At 39.1% G+C, this 22,717-nt stretch overlaps 1 protein-coding gene across 13 annotated transcripts in view; it reads right to left on the reverse strand.

The window, feature by feature from the left end:
* Positions 1 to 22,717, reverse strand: part of CARMIL1 (capping protein regulator and myosin 1 linker 1) — a 351,277-nt gene that overhangs the window by 215,818 nt on the left and 112,742 nt on the right. For 12 of the 13 annotated variants that reach the window (XM_074319290.1, XM_074319289.1, XM_074319298.1 and 9 more), the window contains exons 3-4: positions 21,907 to 21,957; positions 11,284 to 11,343 (exon numbers count right to left, since the gene is read on the reverse strand). In XM_074319290.1, coding sequence (XP_074175391.1) covers positions 11,284 to 11,343; positions 21,907 to 21,957 — 111 coding nt within the window. The remainder of the gene's footprint in view (positions 1 to 11,283; positions 11,344 to 21,906; positions 21,958 to 22,717) is intronic. The other variant, XM_074319291.1, reaches the window with a different exon arrangement.

Raw genomic sequence — 22,717 nt, forward strand, 5'->3', positions numbered from 1 at the left:
ACAGCATCCATTTATGATTAAAACACTTAATAAAATGGGTACAGAAGGAAAATACCTTAACATAATAAAGGCCATATATGACAAGCCCTCTGCTAATCTCATAATTAATGGAGAAAAACTGAAGCCCTTTGCTCTACGTTCAGGAACACGACAGGGATGTCCCTATCACCTCTGCTTTTCAACATAGTGTTGGAAGTCCTTGCCAGAGCAATCAGGCAAGAGAAAGAAATAAAAGGCATCCAAATTGGGAATGAAGAAGTTAAATTATCACTCTTTGCAGATGACATGATGCTATATATAGAAAACCCTAAAGACTCCACCAAAAAGCTATTAGAAACAATCAACGAATACAGTAAAGTTGCCGGCTACAAAATCAACGCAAGAAAGTCCATTGCCTTCCTATATACTAACAATGAAATCTCAGAAAAAGAAATCCAAAAAACAATTCCTTTTGCAATTGCAGCAAAAATAATAAAATACCTAGGAATAAACTTAACCAAGGATGTGAAAAACCTATATGCTGAAAACTATAAGACATTTTTGAAAGAAATTGAAGAAGACACAAAGAAATGGAAAGACATTCCGTGCTCATGGATTGGAAGAATCAACATAGTTAAAATGGCCATATTACCCAAAGCAATATACAGATTTAATGCAATCCCCATCAAAATCCCAATGGCATATTTTAAAGAAATAGAAGAAAAAATCATCAGATTTGTTTGGAACCACAAAAAACCCCGAATAGCCAAAGCAATCTTAAGAAAAAAGAACAATACTGGAGGTATCACACTTCCTGACTTTGGCTTGTACTACAGGGCTACAATAATCAAAACAGCATGGTATTGGCAGAAAAACAGACACATAGACCAATGGAATAGAATTGAGAACCCAGAAATAAAACCACATAAATATGGACAGATAATTTTTGACAAAGAAGCTAGAAACATACAATGGAGCAAAGACAGCCTCTTCAATAAATGGTGCTGGGAGAATTGGATAGCCACGTGCAAAAGAATGAAACTGGACTGCTATTTGTCACCATGTACCAAAGTTAATTCAAAATGGATCAAAGACTTAAGCATAAGACCTGACACAATAAACTGCATAGAAGAAAACATAGGTACTAAACTTATGGACCTTGGGTTCAAAGAGCATTTTATGAACTTGACTCCAAAGGCAATGGAAGTAAAAGCTAAAATAAATGAATGGGACTATATGAAACTTAAAAGCTTCTGCACAGCAAAAGAAACCATTGACAAAATAAAGAGGCCACCAACTGAATGGGAGAAGATTTTTGCAAACAGTGCCTCCGATAAGGGCTAGTATCCAGAATATACAAGGAACTCATGCAACTCAACAACAAAAAAACAAACAACCCAATTGAAAAATGGGCAGAGGACTTGAAGAGACATTTCTCCAAAGAGGACATACAAATGGCAAATAGACATATGAAAAAATGCTCAACATCACTAATCATCAGAGAAATGCAAATCAAAACCACAATGAGATATCACCTCACCCCAGTCAGAATGGCTATCATCAACAAGACAAATAGTAACAAATGTTGGAGAGGCTGTGGAGAAAAAGGAACCCTCATACACTGTTGGTGGGAATGCAGACTGGTGCAGCCGTTATGGAAGGCAGTGTGGAGGTTCCTCAAAGAATTACGAATAGAATTGCCATATGACCCAGCAATCCCTCTCCTGGGTATCTACCCAAAAAATCTGAAAACATTTAGAGATAAAGACACGTGTGCTCCAATGTTCATTGCAGCTTTGTTTACGGTGGCCAAGACATGGAAACAACCAAAATGTCCTTCGATAGATGAATGGATAAAGAAGTTGTGGTATATATACACAATGGAATACTGTTGGGCAGTATGAAAAGATGATATAGGAACATTTGTGACAACATGGATGGATCTTGAGAGAGTAATGCTGAGCGAAACAAGTCAGACAGAAAAAGCAGAGAACCATGTGATTTCACTGATATGTGGTATATAAACCAAAAACAACAAAAGAACAAGACAAACAAATGAGAAACAGCAACTCATAGACACAGACAATAGTTTAGTGGTTGCCAGAGGGTAAGGGGGGCGGGGGGTGGGGGGTGGGAGATGAGGGTAAGGGGGATCGAATATATGGTGATGGAAGAACTGACTGTGGGTGATGAACACACAATGGGATTTATAGATGATGTAATACAGAATTGTACACCTGAAATCTATGTAATTTTACTAACAATTGTCACCCCAATAAATTTAATTAAAAAAATAAATAAATAAATAAATAAATAAAATAAATAAATAAATAAATAAATAAATAAATAAATAAATAAATAAAAAAGTTTGGAATGTGATTAAGTAACTGGTAGTGCCAGTATCTGAACTGCTAGCCTGTTTGTGGAAGCAGAACCATTGTTTCACTATAATTTCATCTCCAAGGTCCACACCATGGGACAAAGTTAAACTGAAGTCTCATTATAGAGCTATTCTTTTGGTACATATAGTGACAGAACAGCTCTAGGGGACTAAAGTTGACTGTTTTATACCCAGTTCCTCTGAATGTCAGATGTATGGAAGGGACACGACTACAAAGTGGGATAAAACCAGCCCCAGCAACGACATGGGAAAATTAGTGATGTATCGACATCCTATCTCATAATTAAATACCAAAGTTATAGTATATTTTGAACATAACTTTGGCATTAACATTTTAATAGTGCCTTTCTTCTTGCATCCCAACCCCCAAATCATAAACATAAACATTTTTTATTTAAGAAAATCAAGAAGCCCCTGGTTATGTCACTATTCATGAGTGATGATGCCCTACTTACAAGCCAATAGGTTTATCCAAATGGGCAAACATAGGAAGCTACCATTTTTCCAAACTCCAGTTTGTGGAGAATGATAAACACATAGGATAAAACATTGCTCTAAGATGAACTATGGAAAAGTTCCAAGGATTTGTATGTGATCTTAATCAACATAAAATGAGAACTTTGATAATTTCTTTCAGGACCATTACCAACAAACTACACACACATGCAAGCACACACATCTGCACACACACACATGCATATTTTCTTTATGGTTTTGAAAACCAAAACAAAAAGTAGAAGAATGTAATAAAGATCAGAGAAAGAATCAATGGAATCAACAGAGAAAATAAATGAAACCAAAATGCAAATTATTTGAGAAGATCAATAAAATTGACAAACCTCTAAACTGACTGATATGGAAAAAAAAATAAAAAGAGAAACCAAATTATGAATATCAGGAATGATACCCTACAGATATTTTAAGAATAACAAATGGATACTATAAATAGATTCACAATGGAGATGAAATGGACAAATATCATTTTTTTAAAGATTTTATTTTTTTGACATTTTGAAAATAATTTTATATTAATTTCAGGTGTACAGCATAGTGGTTAGACATTTGTATAATTTAAGAAATGATCCCCCTGTCTAATCTAGTACTCACCTGGAACTATACATAGTTATTACCACATTATTCATTATATCCCCTATGCTTTACTTTACATCCCCAGGACTATTTTGTGACTACCAATTTGTACTTCTTAATCCCTTCACTTTTTTCACCCTGCCCCCACAAACCTCTTCCCATCTATCACCCTGATGAATCTAGCACCCATCTAACACCACACATAGTTATCACAGTATTTTTTACTATAGTCCTTCTGCTATACCCTTCATCCCCAGCACTACTTTGTAACAACCAATTTCTACTTCTTAATCCCTTCTACTTCTTCACCCACCCTCTCAACTCCCCTCCCATCTGGCAACCATCAAAATTTTCTCTGTATTTTTGAGTTTGTTTCTGTTTTGTTTATTTATTTTGTTCTTTAGATTTCACATATAAGCGAAATCACATTGCATCTGTCTTTCTCTGTCTGACATACTCCACTCAGCACAATACCCTCCAGGTCCATCCATGTCACTGCAGATGGCAAGAACCTTTTCTCTTCCTGGCTACGCAATATTCCATTGTATATATGAGGTCTGACTTGTTCCAACAATCTTGCTAACCTTTTTGACATCAGAGGGATTATTCATTATCAATTTGTATCAACTGGGCAAACAGTTAACCAAGCTTACTATTTGGAAGTGCTGAAAAGGCTGTGTGAAAAAGTTAGACAACGTGAAGTTTTCGCCAACAATTCATGGCTCTTGCATCACGACAATGCACCAGTTCCCACAGCACTGTCTATGAGGGAATCATTAGCCAGTAAACAAATAGCTGTATTAGAACACCCTCCCTATTCATGTGATCTGGCCCCCAATGACTTCTTTCTTTACCCAAAGATAAAGAAAATATTGAAAGGAAGACATTTTGATGACATTCAGGACATCAAGGGTAATACGACAATAGTTCTGATGGCCATTCCAGAAAAAAGAGCTCCAAAATTGCTTTGAAGTGTGGACTAGGTGCTGGCATCGGTGGATAGCTTCCCAAAGGGAGTACTTTGAAGGTGACTATACTGATATTCAGCAATGAGTTATGTAGCATTTTTCCTAGGATGAGTTCATGAACTTCATTGTCCGACCTCTTCGAATGTACCACCTACTCTTTATCCATTCATCCATCAATAGACATCCAGGCTGCCTCCATATCTTGGCCATTGTAAACAATGCTGCAAGTAACATATGAATGCATATGTCCCCTTGAAGTAGCATTTTGGGGTTCTTTGGATAAATACCCAGAAGTGGGATTACTGGGTCCTTTTTTTGTCTCGTTATACCCTTTGTTTTAAAGTCTATTGTGCCTGGTATAAGTATCATTTCCCCACTTTTTTTTTTTTTTTTTTTTGCTTTTTCATTTCCATTTTCATGATATAACTTTTTCCATCCCTTTACTTTCAGTCTGTGTGTGACTTTCTATCTGAAGTCTCTTGTACGCAGAATATGTAGAGGTTTTGTTTTCTTATCCATTCAGCCACCCTATGTCTTTGATAGGAGCATTTAATCCATTTATATTGAAAATACTTGTTGATAGGTATGTAGTTATTACCATTTTATTATTCATATTTTTTATGTGCTTTTTTTTTTTTTTTCTTTCCATCTTCAAGAAGTCCCTCTAACATTCTGGTTTGGTGGTGATGAACTCCTTTAGCTTTTTCTTGTCTAGGAAGTTCTTTATCTGTCCTTCCATTCTAAATGATAGCCTTGCTGGGTAATCTTGGTTATAGGTCCTTGATTTTCATTACTTTGTACATTTTGTGCCAATCCTTTCTAGCCTGCAAAGTTCTATTGAGCAATCAGATGACAGTCTTATGGGAGCTCCTTTAGAAGTAAATAATTGTCTTTTGCTGTTTTTAGAATTCTCTCTTTGTCTTTAACCTTTGCCATTTTAATTGTGATGTGTCTTGGTGTGGGCCTGTTTGGGTTCATCTTGTTTGGGGCTCTCTGAACTTCCTGGACTTGTATATCTATTTCTTTTACCAGTTTAGGAAAGTTTTCAGTCATTATTTCTTCAAATAGGTTCTAAATTCTTGCTTTCTCTCTTCTCCTTCTTGTACCCCTATGATGCGAATGTTGTTACACTTGACATTGTCCCACTGGTCTCTTACACTATCCTCTATTTTTGGATTCTTTTTTCTTTTCTTCTGTTCCAACTGGGTGTTTTCTGCTACCTTGTCTTCCAAAGCGCTGATTTGATCCTCTGGTTCATCTAGTCTGCTGGTGATTCCTTCTAGTGCAATCTTCATTTCAATTATTGTATTCTTCACCTCTGACCGGTTCTTTTTTTTTTTTTTAATGGTTTCTGTGTTCTTTTATATATATATATACACACACACACACACACACATATATATGTGGGATATATATATATATATATATATATATATATATATATATATATATATATATAAATAATTGCTATCTCTTTGTTGAAGTTCTTATAAGTTCCTTGAGCATCCTTACAACCATTGTTTTGAACTCTATACCTGGTAGGTTGTTTTGTTTAGTTTTAATTCTTTTTCTGGAATTTTCTCATGTTCTTTCACTTGGGATGTATTTCTTTGTTTCCTCATTTTGACTGCCTCTCTGTGTTTGTTTCTATGTATTATCTGCTATGTCTCCCAGTCTTCATCAGGTGGCCTTATTTGTAGGTGTCCTGTGGGGGCCCAGTTGCACAGTCTCCCTCATGACCTGACCCAGGTGTTCCAGGATTGTCCCTTGTGTGGGTTGTGTGTGCCCTCCTGTTATAGTTGAGCCTTGATTGCTATTGGTACATCAGTGGGTGGGACTGATCCTTAGGCAGACCGGCTGTGGGGTTTGGCCACATTTACAGCTTACTGGCTACTGTGTGGGGGGCTTAACCCCACAGGGTGGGATTTGCCCCAGAGGGCTCTGATGCCTATTGACATCCCTTTGGGTATTCCACTTGTGGAGCTAATTGGGAGGTGCTCTGCTGTGGTCTGAAGCCAATCTACAAGTATGTTGGTTATGGGGCCTCTTTGGAGAGACTATGGTGCAGCCCCAGGGCAGCCCCTGCCTATGACTAGCTTGGTAGGAGCTACAAAGCAATCCAGTTGGTTGCTGCCTGTGCTGTACCTGGAAGTGCATGGGAGAGGCCATGCTATGATCTGAGGACAGCTGCCACTAGTACTGCATCTGGGGTAGTTCTGCAAAAAGCCAGGACATTCCGAAGCCTGCTGCCACTTGCCAGATCCTGTAAGGTTCAGTCACTGATAAAGCCTCCTGCGTTAAGGAGTTGGGTATGGCAGGGTCTCAATGAGTCACCACGGTGGAGCAAGCAGAGATCACCAAACCAATCCAGATTCAGATTTGGCCATGGGCGTGGGGGAGGGCACAATACCAGAAAGATGGTGCCTACCTGCCAGCTGTACAGGAGGACCACCCCATACAGGGAAAATGGCAATGTCCCTCCTGTCCTCGCCCTGAAGTTTCACAGCTCAGCCTCTACCCATATGTCTCCAACGCCCCCAAGTCACCATCCCTCTGCTGGAGCCCAGGGAGAGTGCCTGTACGGGCCCTTTAAGAGTATGCGTGGGTATCCTACAGCCTTCCTTCCCACAGTCAGAATCCATACTGTTTTTCACAGCCAGATACTGTGGGGGCTCCTCTTCCTAGTACCAGTACTCTGGGCTGGGGAGCCTGATGTGGGGCTGGCGTCACTCGCTCCTCTGTGAGGAACCTCTGTGGCCAAGATATCTCTCCTTATTTTCAACTGCCACACGTGGGTGTGGGACCAGCCCATTTCACATCTCTGCCCGTCCTACCAGTCTTGACGTGCCTTCTTTATAGCCTTAGTTATAACACTTATGCTCTGCTACACTTCAGATGGTTCTCTAGGTTGATTGTTCTATAATTTAGTTGTAATTTTGATGTGTTCATGGGATGAGGCAAGCACAGTGTTTACTACTCCACCATCTTGGCTCTCTCAGCGAAATGGACAAATTTCTTAAAAGACACAAACTACCAAAGCTCACTCAATAAGAAACATATGAATGTGTCTATATCTATTTAAAAAACAAAATTTGTAGTTAAAAATCTTCCCAAAGAGAAAACTCCAGGCACAGATGTTTTCACTGGTAAATTAAACCAAATATTTAAAGAATTATAAACATTTCTTTAAAAATTGAAGATGAAGGACTACTTCCCAACCCACCATATGAGTCCATAATTACTCTAATATGGAAAGCAAACAAAAACATTTATAAAATAGAAGACTACAGGCAATGACTCATTAACATAGATGCAAAGATTCTTCACAAAATTTTAACAAATGGAATCTGAAAATATATAAAAAGGATAATACATTATGACCAAATGGAATTAATCTCACAATGAAAGTTGATTTACTATTGGAAAATCAATCAATATAAGTCACCATATTAACAATTTAAAAAGAAAACACACACAGTAATCTCAACAGATAGAAAAAAAAAAACATTTGACAAAATCCAACACTAGTTTCTGATAAAAACTCTCTGCAAACTAGGAATAGAACTTCCTAACTAGATTAAAGGCATCTATGAAAAACCTACATCTACAATCACACTTAATGGAAAAAAATGAATGTTTTCCCTCGAAGACTGGAATAAAACAAGGATGTCTATTCTCACCACTTCTGTTTAGCACTGTAATGGAGGCATTAGCCAGTGCAGTTGTGCAGGACTGATTTCATGTTACCCTACCAGTGACAGACCAATAAGTTAGTCTGTTGCTGTTTTATGAATGTTGGCAGGAGCTAGGAGACTCCAGGGTCAGAGATAAAGCACTTTGTTATTCATGGCACAGTAAAGGACACCAAGTTTGCACAGATTCTCCCTGACCCCCAAAGTCCCACAGGGTGACATGGAGGGCTCAGACAAATGCCTGCACACACAGTGGGCTGCTTACAGGAAAGGAACCCTGGATCTTGGGGAATCTCCTGTTTTCGTGGTACATAAGCAAGCCTGCTCTTCATTCAGAGGGAAACATTCCTTCATCCCCCAAGGCTGCTTACTGCATGCATAACCCTGAGAACCAACCTGGGTAAAGCACAGTCACAGAATGAATTCATACCCAGTAAGACATGTGAGAGCCCACGAGACACACAAGGAATTTCTCCCAACAGCAATACAGCAAGAAAAAGAAATAAACGGCATCAATATTCGAAAAAGAATAAGTAAAACTGTCTTTATTTACAAGACACAGTTATCTGTCTAGAAAATGATGCAATCTATTTTTAAAAGCTACCAGAACTAATAGGTGAATATAGAAAGGTAACAGGATACGAGAGCAAGATGCAAAAATCAATTATATTTCTATATACCAGCAAGAAATAGAATGTTGAAATTGTAAAACAATACCATTTATAATGGCATCAAAAATATGAAATACTTAGGAATAAATCTGACAAAAGATGTGTAAAACCTGTACACTGAAAGCTACCACAAAATACAACTGAGAGAAATTAGAGAACTAAATCAATGGAGAAATATGCCATTTTCTTGGGTCAGAGACTCCATATGTTAAGATGTCCCCAAATTAATTCATAGATTCAATATCAACCAAGTCTAACATTCATATGGAATCTAGAATCTAGAGGATCTAGAATCACTAAAACAACTTTGAAAGATTAATGCTGCCTGATTTCAAGTCTTACTGTGAAGCTACAGTAATCAAGGCCGTGTGGTAGTGGCATAAAGATACATAAATACCGAAGGGACAGGATTCAGAGTCCAGAAATAAACTGACATTTACATGAACAATCGATCTTCAACAAAACTGAAAGCCAGTTCAGTGGGGAATCAATATTCTTTCACACAAATGGCACTAGAACATGTGGATATACTATACCATGCACACAAAAAAAAGAAAAGGAAAAGAACAGAACAGAACACTAATCCATACATTGTTTGCTTTATATACATAAATTACCTCAAAATGGATCATAGACCTAAATGCGTAACCTAAAGCCATAAAACCTCTAGAATATATAAAACATTTTGTGACCTTGCATCAAGCAAAGATTTATTCAATCTGACACCAAAAAAGCATGATGCATAAAAGAAAATGTTGATAAATTGGACTTCATCAAAATTTAAAACTTCTACTCTCTGAAAAGCACTATAAAGAAAATGAAAGGATAAGCTACAGACTGAGAGGAAATATGTATAAATCATATTTCTAATAAAGGACATGTATTCAGAATAATATATAAAGAACTATTAAATTTTTAAGAAAACAACTCAATTTAAAAAATGGTGCAAGATTTGACACTTGACCAAAGATATCTGATGGCAAATAAAAAGATGCTCAATATCTTTAGTCATTAGGGAACTGCAAATTGAAACCACAATGACAAAGCAATGCATACTTATTAAAATGGCTAAAATTAAACAGATTGACCATGCCAGTGTTGGGGAGGGCATGGAGAAACTGGAATCCTCACACACTGCTGTTGACAATGTAAAATGACACAACCACTTTGGAAAACAGTATGGCAATTTCATAAAAAATTAAATATATACCAACTATACCATTACGTCATTCCACTCCTAGCTATTTACCCATAGGAAATGAAAGCCTATGTCCAATCAAAGACTTGTACATAAATGTTCATGGCAGCTTAACTTGTCACGGACAAAAACTGGAAACAACCCAAATGTCCGTCAGCAAGTGAATGGATAAGCAAACTGTGAAATAGCAATACAATGGAATACAATACTACTAGGCATTAAAAAAGAATGAACTATTGAGACATGCAACAAAATAAATCAATCTCAAAATATTTATACTGACTGAAAAAAGGCAGACAATAAAGAGTACATAGTGTGGGCCGGCCCGGTGGCTCAGGTGGTTAGAGCTCCATGCTCCTAACTCCGAAGGCTGCCGGTTCGATTCCCACATGGGCCAGTGGGCTCTCAACCACAAGGTTGCCGGTTCAACTCCCGCAAGGGATGGTGGGCTGTGCCCCCTGCATCCAACTAGCAACGGCAACTGGACCTGGAGCTGAGCTGCGCCCTCCACAACTAAGACTGAAAGAACAACAACTTGACTTGGAAAAAAGGCCTGGAAGTACACACTGTTCCCCAATAAAGTCCTGTTCCCCTTCCCCAATAAAATCCTAAAAAAAAAAAAAGAGTACATAGTGTATAATTCCATTCATTTAAAATTTTAAAAAATGCAAACTAATTTGTATCAGCAGAGAACAGGTACGTGCAGCTGAGGAGGAGGGCAGTGGGGAGTGTTGACAGGTTTACAAGGAAACTTTGAGGGTGATGGTTACGTTCAGTATCTTGATCGTGGTAATAGTTTCACAGGGACACATATGTCAAACTTACCAAATTGTACACTTCAGTTTACTATATTATACTCTATAAAGCTGATTTTTAAAGTCTACATTTTATTAATACCAAGAAATTAATTTATCACTATATTCCCAGAAAGACCTTACATAATACTGCCTAATAGCTATGAAATTTTAGTGCTAAAAGTTATACAAAATCTCTAAGGAACAACATTCTCACGTTTACATTGCCTTCTAACGAGATAGTTAGTTCTTTTCAAACTGAGTTGTGAAGAATGTTTTCCTTATCAGAACCAATTCCCGACTCCTGCTGACACAAACCCCATTCAGACTCTCATTCAGAAACTTCCATTTTCCATTATCTTGCTTTTCTACATTAACTCAAGAAACATTCAACAGTGAAATGAAACAGAAGATGTTTCACAGTTTCAGAAACTCAAGAGAGGTGAGGACCTTGCAGTTATGACAACAAAGCTGCTGTTGTTCACACTCACCTGAGCTGGCTTGCTACAGGTGACACCATGAATCTCCAGGTAGCTGAAGGTTAACTCGAGCTGCAAATGAAGGAGGGGAAGTCAAGACCTGTAATGAGGATTTTAAAACATTTTTCAAAGTAAAAATGCTACAGTTAGAAATGGTACCAACTTCTAAATGTAGGTGGTTTGATATCTCCATTTGTTCAATAAGCTAGGAGATTCATTGATCATATTTCAGAAAAAGTATTATTCACATCCCAAATGGTTGAAAGGAAGGTGCATGTTTGAGTTTTTAAATTTCATCCAGGAACAAACCCAATGGAAAGTTTTATACTTTTACTCTGGTAGTTAGTCAGAGAAATGAATGTATGAAGTTAAGTCATAAATATACTTTTTTCTTTTATTTCTAAATTTTGCTTCAGAAATTCACATCAGGATAAAGTGAATGGTGGTTTTCCCTCCTTTCTAAACCCTTATCTCTTTGAGTTATACTTTATTTATTGAAGTTATCATTTCTTCTACCATCTTTCATAAAAATTAATATTTTGAATGGATTTACAGAAATAATATTTAGGAAGTTTCAACCACACTTAAATGAAACACAGTTAAATAAAAGTCTTTTTGCATGTAGATAAATGATTCATTTCCTTTCTATTTCAATAACGAAGGCCCCTTCCTCTCTTCTCCTACAATCATCATTTCTTTTTCTTCAGAATGTCTCTAGCATGTTCTGCCTGTTTTTTCCTGGACAATAGCCACTAATCTTTCTCCCAGTTTTGCAGTCTTTCATCCTAAACAGCAAACAGTTCCCAGGGCACAGGACTAGAGACAATGGAGGACAGAGTTGGAACAGTTTAGTTTGCCTTCTCACCTTAAACGTAAAAATGTTGTAAGAAAAGAACCAATCCAGAAACAAACCCCCAAACCTTTAGTTCTGCTCCCTGGGGTATGTCACACCATTACACAATTGATGGGTAAATCTTAGAACAGAGAACCCTTGAATCTCCTGTTACATAACTTGAGTATGGTGAGGAGGTCTGGAGGCAGATTATCTCATTACTCACCTCATCAACCAGCAGACATTTATGGAAGGCCTATGTGCCAGCGTTGGAAATGAACAAAGCAATGAGACACTTATCTTGTCCTCCAAGAGGTAAATGCAGCCTTATAGGCTCATTCTGAACATTCAATTAGAGTAGAAACCTTCTTACTTATCATCAAGATCTATACTTGGTTGGGTTTTGAAAAGTCACTTAGAGCAGGGAAGTATTTTCTAAAAAGTATACATATCTATCTTCATTTATTTAAATTTAAAACGTATAAACATATTTTTATGCACTGGCCTTTGATTTAATGCCAGAGCTTCTTTGAGGTAAGTACACCGGCTGGTCCTCTAGTGGCATTTCCTGTGAGCCACACCCTTAATGCAGAGTACCCAACTTCCAAGTCAAGCATCTTTAACATGGAGTGAGAACTTGAAGACACTTGCCAAGCACTTTGAGGGTAGACATTTTCTAAATTATTATGCTCCCCATCCCTTCACCTTTAACAATTTAACAGTCTTAAGAAGACAGTAACTTTAAGTAATTCACTTTTACCAACATTTAGTCTTTCATAGACACTGTTTCATTTAGAAGTCATATTGAATTGTTATGTGAAATATCTTTAAATAAATGTATTCTTGTTTTTTAAATTTTTTTTATTTTTCAATTACAGTTGACATCCAGTATGATATTAGTTTCAGGTGTATAGCATAATGGTTAGACATTTACATAACTTATGAAGTGATTCTCCAATAAGTCTAGTATCTGTCCTGACACCATACAGTTACTACAATATTATTGACTATAATCTCTATGCTGTACTTTACATCCCATGACTATTTTGTAACTACCAATCTGTTCTTCTCAATCCCTTCACCTTTTTCACCCAGCCCCTCAGCCCCCATCCCATCTAGCAACCATCAGTTTGTTCTGAGTCTCTCTCTGTTTTGTTTGTTCATTTATTTTGTTCTTTAGATTCCACATATAAGTGAGATCATACGGTATTTGTCTTTCCCTGTCTCACTTATGAGGTGTGATCAAACAATATGATGAACATTTAAATTAAAAAATTCATTACAGTAAAAGACAAATTGCCATTAATCCCCCTCAAAACACTCCCCCTCAGTTCGAGCACAATTATCCCATCATTCTTGTCACTTTCTGAAGCAGGTCTGGGAATCCTTTTTCGTATCTTTAATCGCGCTTCGTGGCTGCCTCAATGTCCTGAATCGATTCAAAACAGTTACCTTTCATGGTCATTTTGACTTTGGGGAAGAGCCAGAAAACTCATGGTGCCAGTTAATAAGGTGGATGAGAACATACCATAATGTTTTTATATGACAAAAATTGCCGTACCAGAAGCGATGTGTGATCAACAAATAAAGTGAATGCTGATACTGAGTGCCATCCAAAGGAAAGTCAGGGATTTTCAATACGGGAAGTGGTGCATCAAACCTTAGTATGTGACAAGTTTCAACTTGTTTAGTGCAATCAGTCGGGTGTGAGTTATGGTTGAGAGAAGGTGTCACTTAAAGTGTGCCATAAATCATGGATCATGAACAACGCATTAACATGAAATGGGCAAACAGTTTCATACTCCATCATGATAATGCTCTGTGTCACACATTACTTCTGGTACAGCAATTTCTGTCAAAAACATAAAAACATTATGGTGTGTTCTCATCTATCTTATTCACCAGATCTGGCACCATGAGACTTCTGGCTCTTCCCCGAAATCAAAATGATTCAGGACATTGAAGCAGCCATGACAGCGCAACTAAAGACCCTCCTGAAACTTCCAGAACTGCTTCAGAAAGTGGCAAGAATAATGGGATAACTGTGTTCGAAGTGAAGGGGACTAATTTGAGGGGGATTAATGGCAATGTGTCTTTTACTGTAATAAGTTTTCCTTTTATTTAAATATTTATCATATTGTTTGATCATACCTCATATTTCATATACCATAATACCCTCTAGATCCATCCATGTTTTACAATTAGTAAGATTTCATTTCTTTAATGGCCAAGGAATTGTATTCCACCTCTTCTTTATCCAATCATCTATCAGTGGGCTCTTGGGCTGATTCCATATCATGGCTATTGTAAATAAACCTGCAATGACCACAGAAGTCCATGCTTTGGATAAAAATACCCAGAAGTGGGATTGCTGGGTCATGATAGCTCTATTTTTAATTTTTTGAGGAATTTCAACACCGTGGTTGCACAGATTTGCAATCCCACCAACAGTGTACAAGGGTTCCCTTTCTCCACATCCTGACCAATACTTGCTTTTTAATTTATTGATGATAGCCATTATGACAGGTGTGAGATGATATCTTATTGTTGCTTTAATTTGCATTTCCTTAATAAATAGTGATTTTGAGCATTTTTACATATGCCTATTGGCCATCTGTATGTCCTCTTTGGAGAAATGTCTATTGAGGTCCTCTGCCCCTTTTTTAATAAGATTGTTTGTGTTGGGGGGAGGGTGACATTGTATGAGTTCTTTATCTATTTTGGGTATTAACCCTTTATCGAATATAACATTGGCAAATATCTTCTCCCATTCAGTAGGTTGTCTTTCCATTTTGTTGATGGTTTTCTTTGCTGTGAAAACTTTTTAGTTTGAAATACTCCCATTTATTTATTTTTTCTTTTGTTTACCTTGCCCAAGGAGAAAGAACGGAAAAAAATATTACTAAGAGCAATGTCAGAGAGTTTACTGCTTATGTTTTCTTCTAGAAGTTTTATGATTTCAGGTCTTACATTTAAGTTTTTAATCCATTTTGAGTTTATTCTTGTATATGGTGCAAGAAAGTGGTGGTTTTATGTCTTTGCATGTATCTGTCCAGTTTTCCCAACATTATTTATTGAAGAGGCTGTCTTTACCCCATTGTATACTCTTACCTCCTTTGTCACAGATTAATTGGCCATATAATGTTGGGTTTACTTCTGGGTTCTCTATGAGTATTCTGTTCCATTGATCTATGTATATTTTTTTTTGTGCCAGTACCATGCTGTTTTGGTTACTTTAGCCTTGTAGTATAGTTTCATATCAGGTAGCGGGACCTTTTTAGTCTGTGTGTTTGTTTATCTGACGTAGGCAGCATGGGCGTTGTTTTCTTATCCATCAATCCATTGATCCACCATATGTCTTTTGATTGGAGCATTTAATCCATTTACTTTTAAAATAATGATTGATAGATATGTAGTTATTGCCATTTTATTATTCACATTTTTTATCTTTTTTTCTTCTTCTATTTTTAAAGAAGTCCTTTAACATTTTTTTGTAATACTGGTTTAGTGGTGATGAATTCCTTTAGCTTCTTCTTGTCTGGGAAATTTTTTATCTCTCCTTTGATTCTAAATGACCACCTTGCTGAGTAATCTTGGTTGTAGGTCCTTGCTTTTCATCACTTTAAATATTTTGTGCCAATCCCTTCTGGCCTGCAAAGTTTCTGTTTAGAAATCAGCTGACAGTCTTATGAGAGCTCCCTTGTAGGTAACTAAAGGCTTTTCCCTTGCTGCTTTTAAGATTCTCTCTCATTAACCTTTGGCATTTTAATTGTGATGTGTTTTGGTGTGGGTCTCTTTCAGTTCATTTTGTTTGGGACTCTCCGTGCTTCCTGACCTTGTATGTCTATTTCCTTTGCCAGGTTAGGGAAGTTTTCCATCATTATTTCTTGAAATAGGTTTTCAATCCCTTGTTCTCTCGCTTCTCCTTCTGGTACGCCTATGATGTGAATGTTGGTATGCTTGACATTGTCCCAGTGGCCCTTAAACCATGAGGTCTGACAATTAAGTTCAGGAACTTATCCTAGAAAAAGTGCTACATACCTCTTTGCTGAATATCACTACAGTCACCCTCAAAGTACTCCCCTTGGAAAACTATGCGCCAACACTAGCACCTACTCCACTCTTCAGAGCAATTTGGGAACTCTTTTCCTGGAATGGCCATCAGAGCTGTCATCGTATTACCCTTGATGTCCTGAATGCCATCAAAATGTCTTCCTTTCAATATTTCCTTTATCTTCAGGTAAAGAAAGAAGTCATTGGGGGCCAGATCAGGTGTGTAGGAAGGGTGTTCCAATACAGCTATTTGTTCACTCCCTCAAAGACAATGCCATGTGAGCTGATGCATTGTCATGATGCAAAATCCATGAATTGTTGGTGAAAAGTTCAGGTCGTCTAACTTTTTTACGTAGCCTTTTCAGCACTTCCAAATAGTAAGCTTGGTTAACTGTTTGTCCAGTTGGTACAAATTGATAATGAATAATCCCTCTGCTATCAAAAAAGATTAGCAACATCATTGCAACAAGTTTGCAAACTTGACTGTCAGACCTTCATATACTCATTTTTCAAAATTCTTTTTTCTTTTTGTTGTTTCAATGGGTGTTTTCTACTCCCCCCCCCCAAATTGCTGATATGATCCTCTGTTTCATCTAACCTGCTACTGATTCCATCTAATATATTCTTCATTTTAGCTATTGCATTCTTCATTTCTAATGGGTTCTTTTTTATGGTTTGTATGTCTTTGTGTAAGTTCTCACTGACTTCATCTATTCTTCCCCTAATTTCATTGAGCCTCCTTACAACCAGTGTTTTGTAGTCTGTGTCTGGTAGATTGCTTGCCTCCATTTCTTTTGTTTTTCTGGAATTTTGTTGTTCTTTCATTTGGGAAAAGTTTCTTTGTCTCCTCATTTTGGCTACATTTCTGTGTTTGTTTCTGTATATTAGGTTGATTTGTTACATCTTTCAGTCTTGGCAGGGTGGCTTTATGTAGAAAGTGTCCTGTGGGGCCAGAGGCAGTCTCCCTGGTCATCTGAGCTGGGTGGTCCAGAGGTATCCTTGCGTAGGTTGTGTGTGTGGTACTGTTATAGTTGAGTCTTGATTGCTGCTGGCATGTCAGTGGGTGGGATTGACCCTCAGGTTGACTGGATGTGAGGACTGGCCATGACTACACTGCATGAGCTATTGTGTGGGGGCTGACCCCACAGAGTGGGGTTTACCTTTGCAGGGCTCTGGTCCTTGCTGAGTCCACTCTTTGGGTCTGCTGTTTGTGGAGCCAATTGGGTGGTACTCTGGTGTGGGCTGAAGCTGGTTACCAGGTGTTTTGGTTCTAGGGTTTCTTAGCAGGGGCTCTAGTACAGGCCCAGGTCAGCTGCTGACTGGGGCCAAATGGTAGGAGCTACATCGTGACCTGTGCTTTGTAGCCAACTATGCTGGGCTTGGAGGTGCCTAGGAGAGGCTAAGCTGGGATCTGAGGCCAGCTGCCACTAGTACCAGGCTAGGGGCCACTTAGCAATAGCTACCAGGCACACCAAGGCCAGCTGCTGCTTGTTTGGGGTTTGTGGACCTTTGAGAGATTTTAGGAAAGTCCACAGTGCGGCTGAGGCCCAGCGCTTATGTGGAACAGCCACTGAAAGAGGTCTGGAGCCAGTGAGCAAGCTGGGTGGGGCAGGGTCTCAGGGAATCATCTGGGCAAGACACATGGTATTAGCCAGTTTGATTGAGACTCAGAAGTGGTGCCAGCCTGTGCCTGCTGGCTAGGTGGGAGAAGAACTCAACAAGTAAGAACACTCTTACAACCCAGCAGCTATGAAAATGTAGCAGGTGTCATCATATTGTTAATGGTGAGGAGGAGAGGCTCTAAGACCAGCTGACAGGCATCATAGCAAGGTTCAAATCATTCTCTCTAATCTTATCCATGACGATTTTTATAGGCCTTTGCTATAAAACATCCCCCCAAATGGCTCTTCCCCACTCCAGCCCAACCCAAAGACAGTTTAAAGACTATCACTGGGCAGGAGGAGGCAGGGGGGGCTAGTTAGAAAGCTGAAACATGGGCAGGCTGCTTGAAGACCTCAGGACATTTTTAAGACAGAACTATAGATAGTAGCAATTGGTTAGATAATAGGAAGGAATCAGCCCAAACTATCAATAGCTCTTCCATTCTCTCACTTAGCCCATCCCCTCCTGCTTGCAACAGTCCCCATCCCACAGGTAACCAGAGCAAATTTGAATGTGATTAAGTGACTATCTTTAAGTGACTACCACTATTCCATAGGCAATAGTCCCTCCTTTAACTCCTCAGCCGGCCCAAGTCCTGCCAACTTTCCAACCTGTTTCCCCCACACACACAGCCTCTTCCACAATCCCAGGTCCCACATCCCAGGTCCCCAGATGCCCTGTGGTCTTTCATCCTGCTAAACCTCCTACCAGTGAAAGACCCCCTTATCTCCCTAGTTTTCGGGGTGATCCTTAAACCCAGTTTCTCTGCTGACCCTTCCCTGATCTGATAATTACCCACCCTCGCCTGCCCAAAGCAGAGCTGAGGCCTTCTGGGGTGACACCAAAGTTCTATTTCTTCCTCTGGGTGTGACTGCAGTGGCATCTGCTTTGGGATTCATCCCCGAGATGAGCATTTCTATTCGGGGCATTTGACTAGATAGCTGGTACATTTAATAAAAAGACAAAAGACAAAGTGTTTCATCAGCCCCCAAAGAAAAGAGGAGAAACCTATGTCATAATGAGTGCCTACTGTACATGACTGTTCTGAATACAATTATTTCCCCAGAAAATTAATGTAACTGACACTTGTTTTGCTTCTTGGCCCAGATGTACTATAACACATGAAAGCCAACCTTTTCGGAGGGGGGTGGTATGTGGGTACCTGCATGGAGGTCACTTCGGAAGGAAATCTGCCTTTCTTAATTTGTGATACTAACAATATCAGAAATCAGAACCAATGTCCAAACTACCCAAGCCAGGCTGATGTAAAACATTAGATACATCATGGGTGAAGCTGGACCCTCATTCAGGGCAAAGCAGGGAGGGGGCAGAGTCCAGGATCAGCCAGCAAAGGGAGGCAGGAGACTTCCTAAGAGGAAATAACGCCTACTGCTGCATCATAACATTTTTATTAGGATAAACACAGTATCCAGGAGCCTTCTAATCAAGAGGCTACTTGACTATTTTCTTGAGTCCTTGAATTTCCTTCTGCAATTTATTTTTCACAAGTGGGATAATGGTTAATTCACTTCCTCTATCCTTCCTTCAGGTATTTTAATGTATAGGTAATTTAACCCAACCTCATTTACACAAAAATTGATTTCATTTATAATACACTGTAAACATTCAGACTCACTTTACATTATCGAAAGGGCCTGGAACCAGCTGTCTCATCCCTCAGAAAAATGACAAAATTTAGCATTCGTATGATCAGAAAGAAAAAAGGCAGCAAGTAGCCTAAGCCTTTAGCTAGCAAACAATGGGTAGGTATCTTCATAAAGTTCAGTGAAAATTCTACAAATCTTTAGATTACAAGTCCTAAACAGTCCTTTGCACTACAGCACCGTGTCACCCAGCACATAAGTAGGTAGTCACAAAACAGTGGCCAAATGTTGAATTTTAAGCTAGGAAGGACTAAGAAAATGAGCAAGTAACACTGCAGCCCAAGTATCACAGTATGTAAGGCTGAAAGATCTCCCACACCTTACCCATTTTCCTGGGTCTGTGGACAGGGGCGACAGTTCAGCTCAGTGGAAAAGAGATAAGAGTAGGACACAGTGAGCTTAACTTTTCTTTCACGCATCCATTACTGGTGAATACAAGTCAAATTTGCATCCTTTGAGCTATTCTCCAATAGGTCACCTTCAGGGCTACTATGTAAATTGAGTGAGATAATGTACTTAAAATATGCTTAGTAGATAACTAATTAAATTCTAGTAATAACAATGTAGTTAAGCAGCTCCTGCTCACATTCTTTGAGAATCATGCATCTGTCACCTACTCATGGAAGTCTGACTTTGGGCAGATTACTGTGCCTCAGTTTTCTCATCTGTAAGATGAGAGTAATAATGGGGCCTACATCATGGTTTTCAAACATTTCTTTAAGGAATAAACCTTATTGATTAAAACAGCACTCAATAAATACAGCTATCATCATCCTTTTAGAAAAAAAATCTCACTTTCTTGTTACCAATCAGTGCATATCCTATAAAATTGGTCAACACCTTTTTGTTACCATAAAAGAAATAAAAGAATCAATCATTAGACGTAGTTCATCAGCTATCAGTTCAAATTCTAATTTGCACCATATAATAAAGGACATCTTATGTAAAATGTTAAACAGATCTTTTAAAGAACAAAGTGGCACCATGTTATTTCCTAGGCAACACCAGAGTGTGTGGGGAACAGCTGAGGTGGCCAAGTTACTGGTAATGTACTCCTTGGAGTTGTGAAGGTTATTTCCCATATGTCAAAGCCTTAGAAAAATCTGCTGCTACTGGACCAAAGGAATTAAGAACTCGACATAAAGAAAGTATACACAATGCCCTACGTGAGAGAGAAAAATGATTGGAATCCACAAGCATCAGAGGCACGCAGCACAGAATGCTTCATCACTTCTCTTGGGACGCTTGTACACAAAGAGAGGGAGCAAAGAGTAAAAATGTCTGTCATCACAAAGTTATGTACTTTCTAGGGAGAAGGAAGGAAAATGGGAGTGTGCTGCAAGAACTCTGGGCATGTGAGCCTAAATCATAAGTCTACATAATTGAGGAGTAAGTGTTGTCTTACAGCTGCCAAACCGGTTGTTCCCCCACACAGATCCTATAGCACCAAAGGAAGTGACTCCGCAGAGCAGAAACCCTATGGAATAATATAGGTAAAGCTTCCTTAAGGGGGTGTGGCCGCAGAGCAGAGACCCGATGGAATGATGTCGGTCATCCCCCCTCTTATCAGATGGTTTCTAAATAATGACTCCATCTCCCAGGATTGTGTGCATGTGAAGGCACAGTAAGTGTTGCAGCACAATGGGGACAATTAGGGAAAACAGCCAGTAGGCACAGAAATCACAGATCATAGAAAAAACAATTTTACTTCCCCATATGTCCACTAATAAAAGCTATGCGTTTGGCCCGATTCAGCACTCAGTCCTTGAGACTTGAGTCCTTTGGCCCCGCTTGCACTCTATTCTTGGCTCGTCTTTCTTCTTTTTTTTTTTTTTTCCCAAGTCAAGTTGTTGTCCTTTCAATCTTAGTGGTGGAGGGTGCCGTTCAGCTTCAAGTTGTCCTTTCAGTCTTAGTTGTGGAGGGTGCAGCTCAGCTCCAGGTCCAGTTGCCATTGCTAGTTGCAGGGGGCGCAGCCCACCATCCCTTGCAGGAGTCGAAACCGGCAACCTTGTGGTTGACAGGACGCGCTCCAACCAACTGAGCCATCCAGGAGGCAGCTCAGCTCAAGGTGCCGTGTTCAATTTTAGTTGCAGGGTGCGCTGCCCACATCCCTTGTGGGAGTCGAGGCATCGAACCAGCAACCTTGTGGTTGAGCCCACTGGCCCATGTGGGAATCGAACCGGCAGCCTTCGGAGTTAGGAGCATGGAGCTCTAACCGCCTGAGCCACACAGGCTGGCCAGCTCCTGTCTTTCTTAACCCTGCGCCACGCTTCTTGCTTCCCACAGCGCTTGTCGTGCAGGACACATCAAGTATGTGTTGTGTTGGTGTGGAAGAGAAATGGAGTGTATGTGCATGCGTGTGTGTGTGTGTGTGTGTGTGTGTGTGTGTGTGTGAAAGAGGAACCTCATCACCTCAACACTTACCTTGGTAGGGATTCGTGCTGCAAGAAGGAAGGCTCGGCATGATGTGAGCACCTGTAAGACAGAAGAAGCATTGTAAGTACCACAAAGTAGGCCTAGTAGGCTCTGGTATTACCCACAGGATTTGAATGAAGGAAGCTGGGTATCATAAGAAATAGGACCAGTCCCTACTGGTCTGCCTATCTGTCTGTCTATCTCTCTGGCTCTGCCATATGTTCATATGGATTCACCTTTTGAGTAAAGAACATTTCTTGACCATTTGCAGATATGATCATGTTCTAAAGATCATGTCTGCTTTCACTCTGTGGCCCTGATTAAGAATTTTTTTAAATTCTAAGCTAACCATCACCTCACAACACAGACAGAACAACAAACATCATCTCATAGCTCACCTACTCGAGAGAATGAGACCAAACAAAAAACCTCATCTCATGTCTCCCCTGCTCAGGAGCATGAGACCCAGAAAGCAACATCATCTCATATCTCCCCTACCTGGGAGAATGAGACCAACGGGGGAATTTACTCAACCTCTGATCACAACACAGAAATCACCTCACATACAGGAACAGATCAAAGCTAATAGACAAAAGCTCACATCAACCAATGAAGGCAAATTTTTTTCAACATCTTCCCTACAACAAGATACAATATCCATTTATGATTGAAACACTTAATCAAATGGGTATAAAAGAAAAATACCTCAACATAATAAAGGCCATATATGACAAACCCTCAGCTAATCTCATAATTAATGGTGAAAAACTGAAGCCCTTTGCTCTATGTTCAGGAACATGACAGTCCCTTATCATCTGTG

This window comes from Rhinolophus sinicus, linkage group LG14 (genome assembly GCF_036562045.2).
Source record: "Rhinolophus sinicus isolate RSC01 linkage group LG14, ASM3656204v1, whole genome shotgun sequence".
Classification (NCBI taxonomy): domain Eukaryota; kingdom Metazoa; phylum Chordata; class Mammalia; order Chiroptera; family Rhinolophidae; genus Rhinolophus; species Rhinolophus sinicus.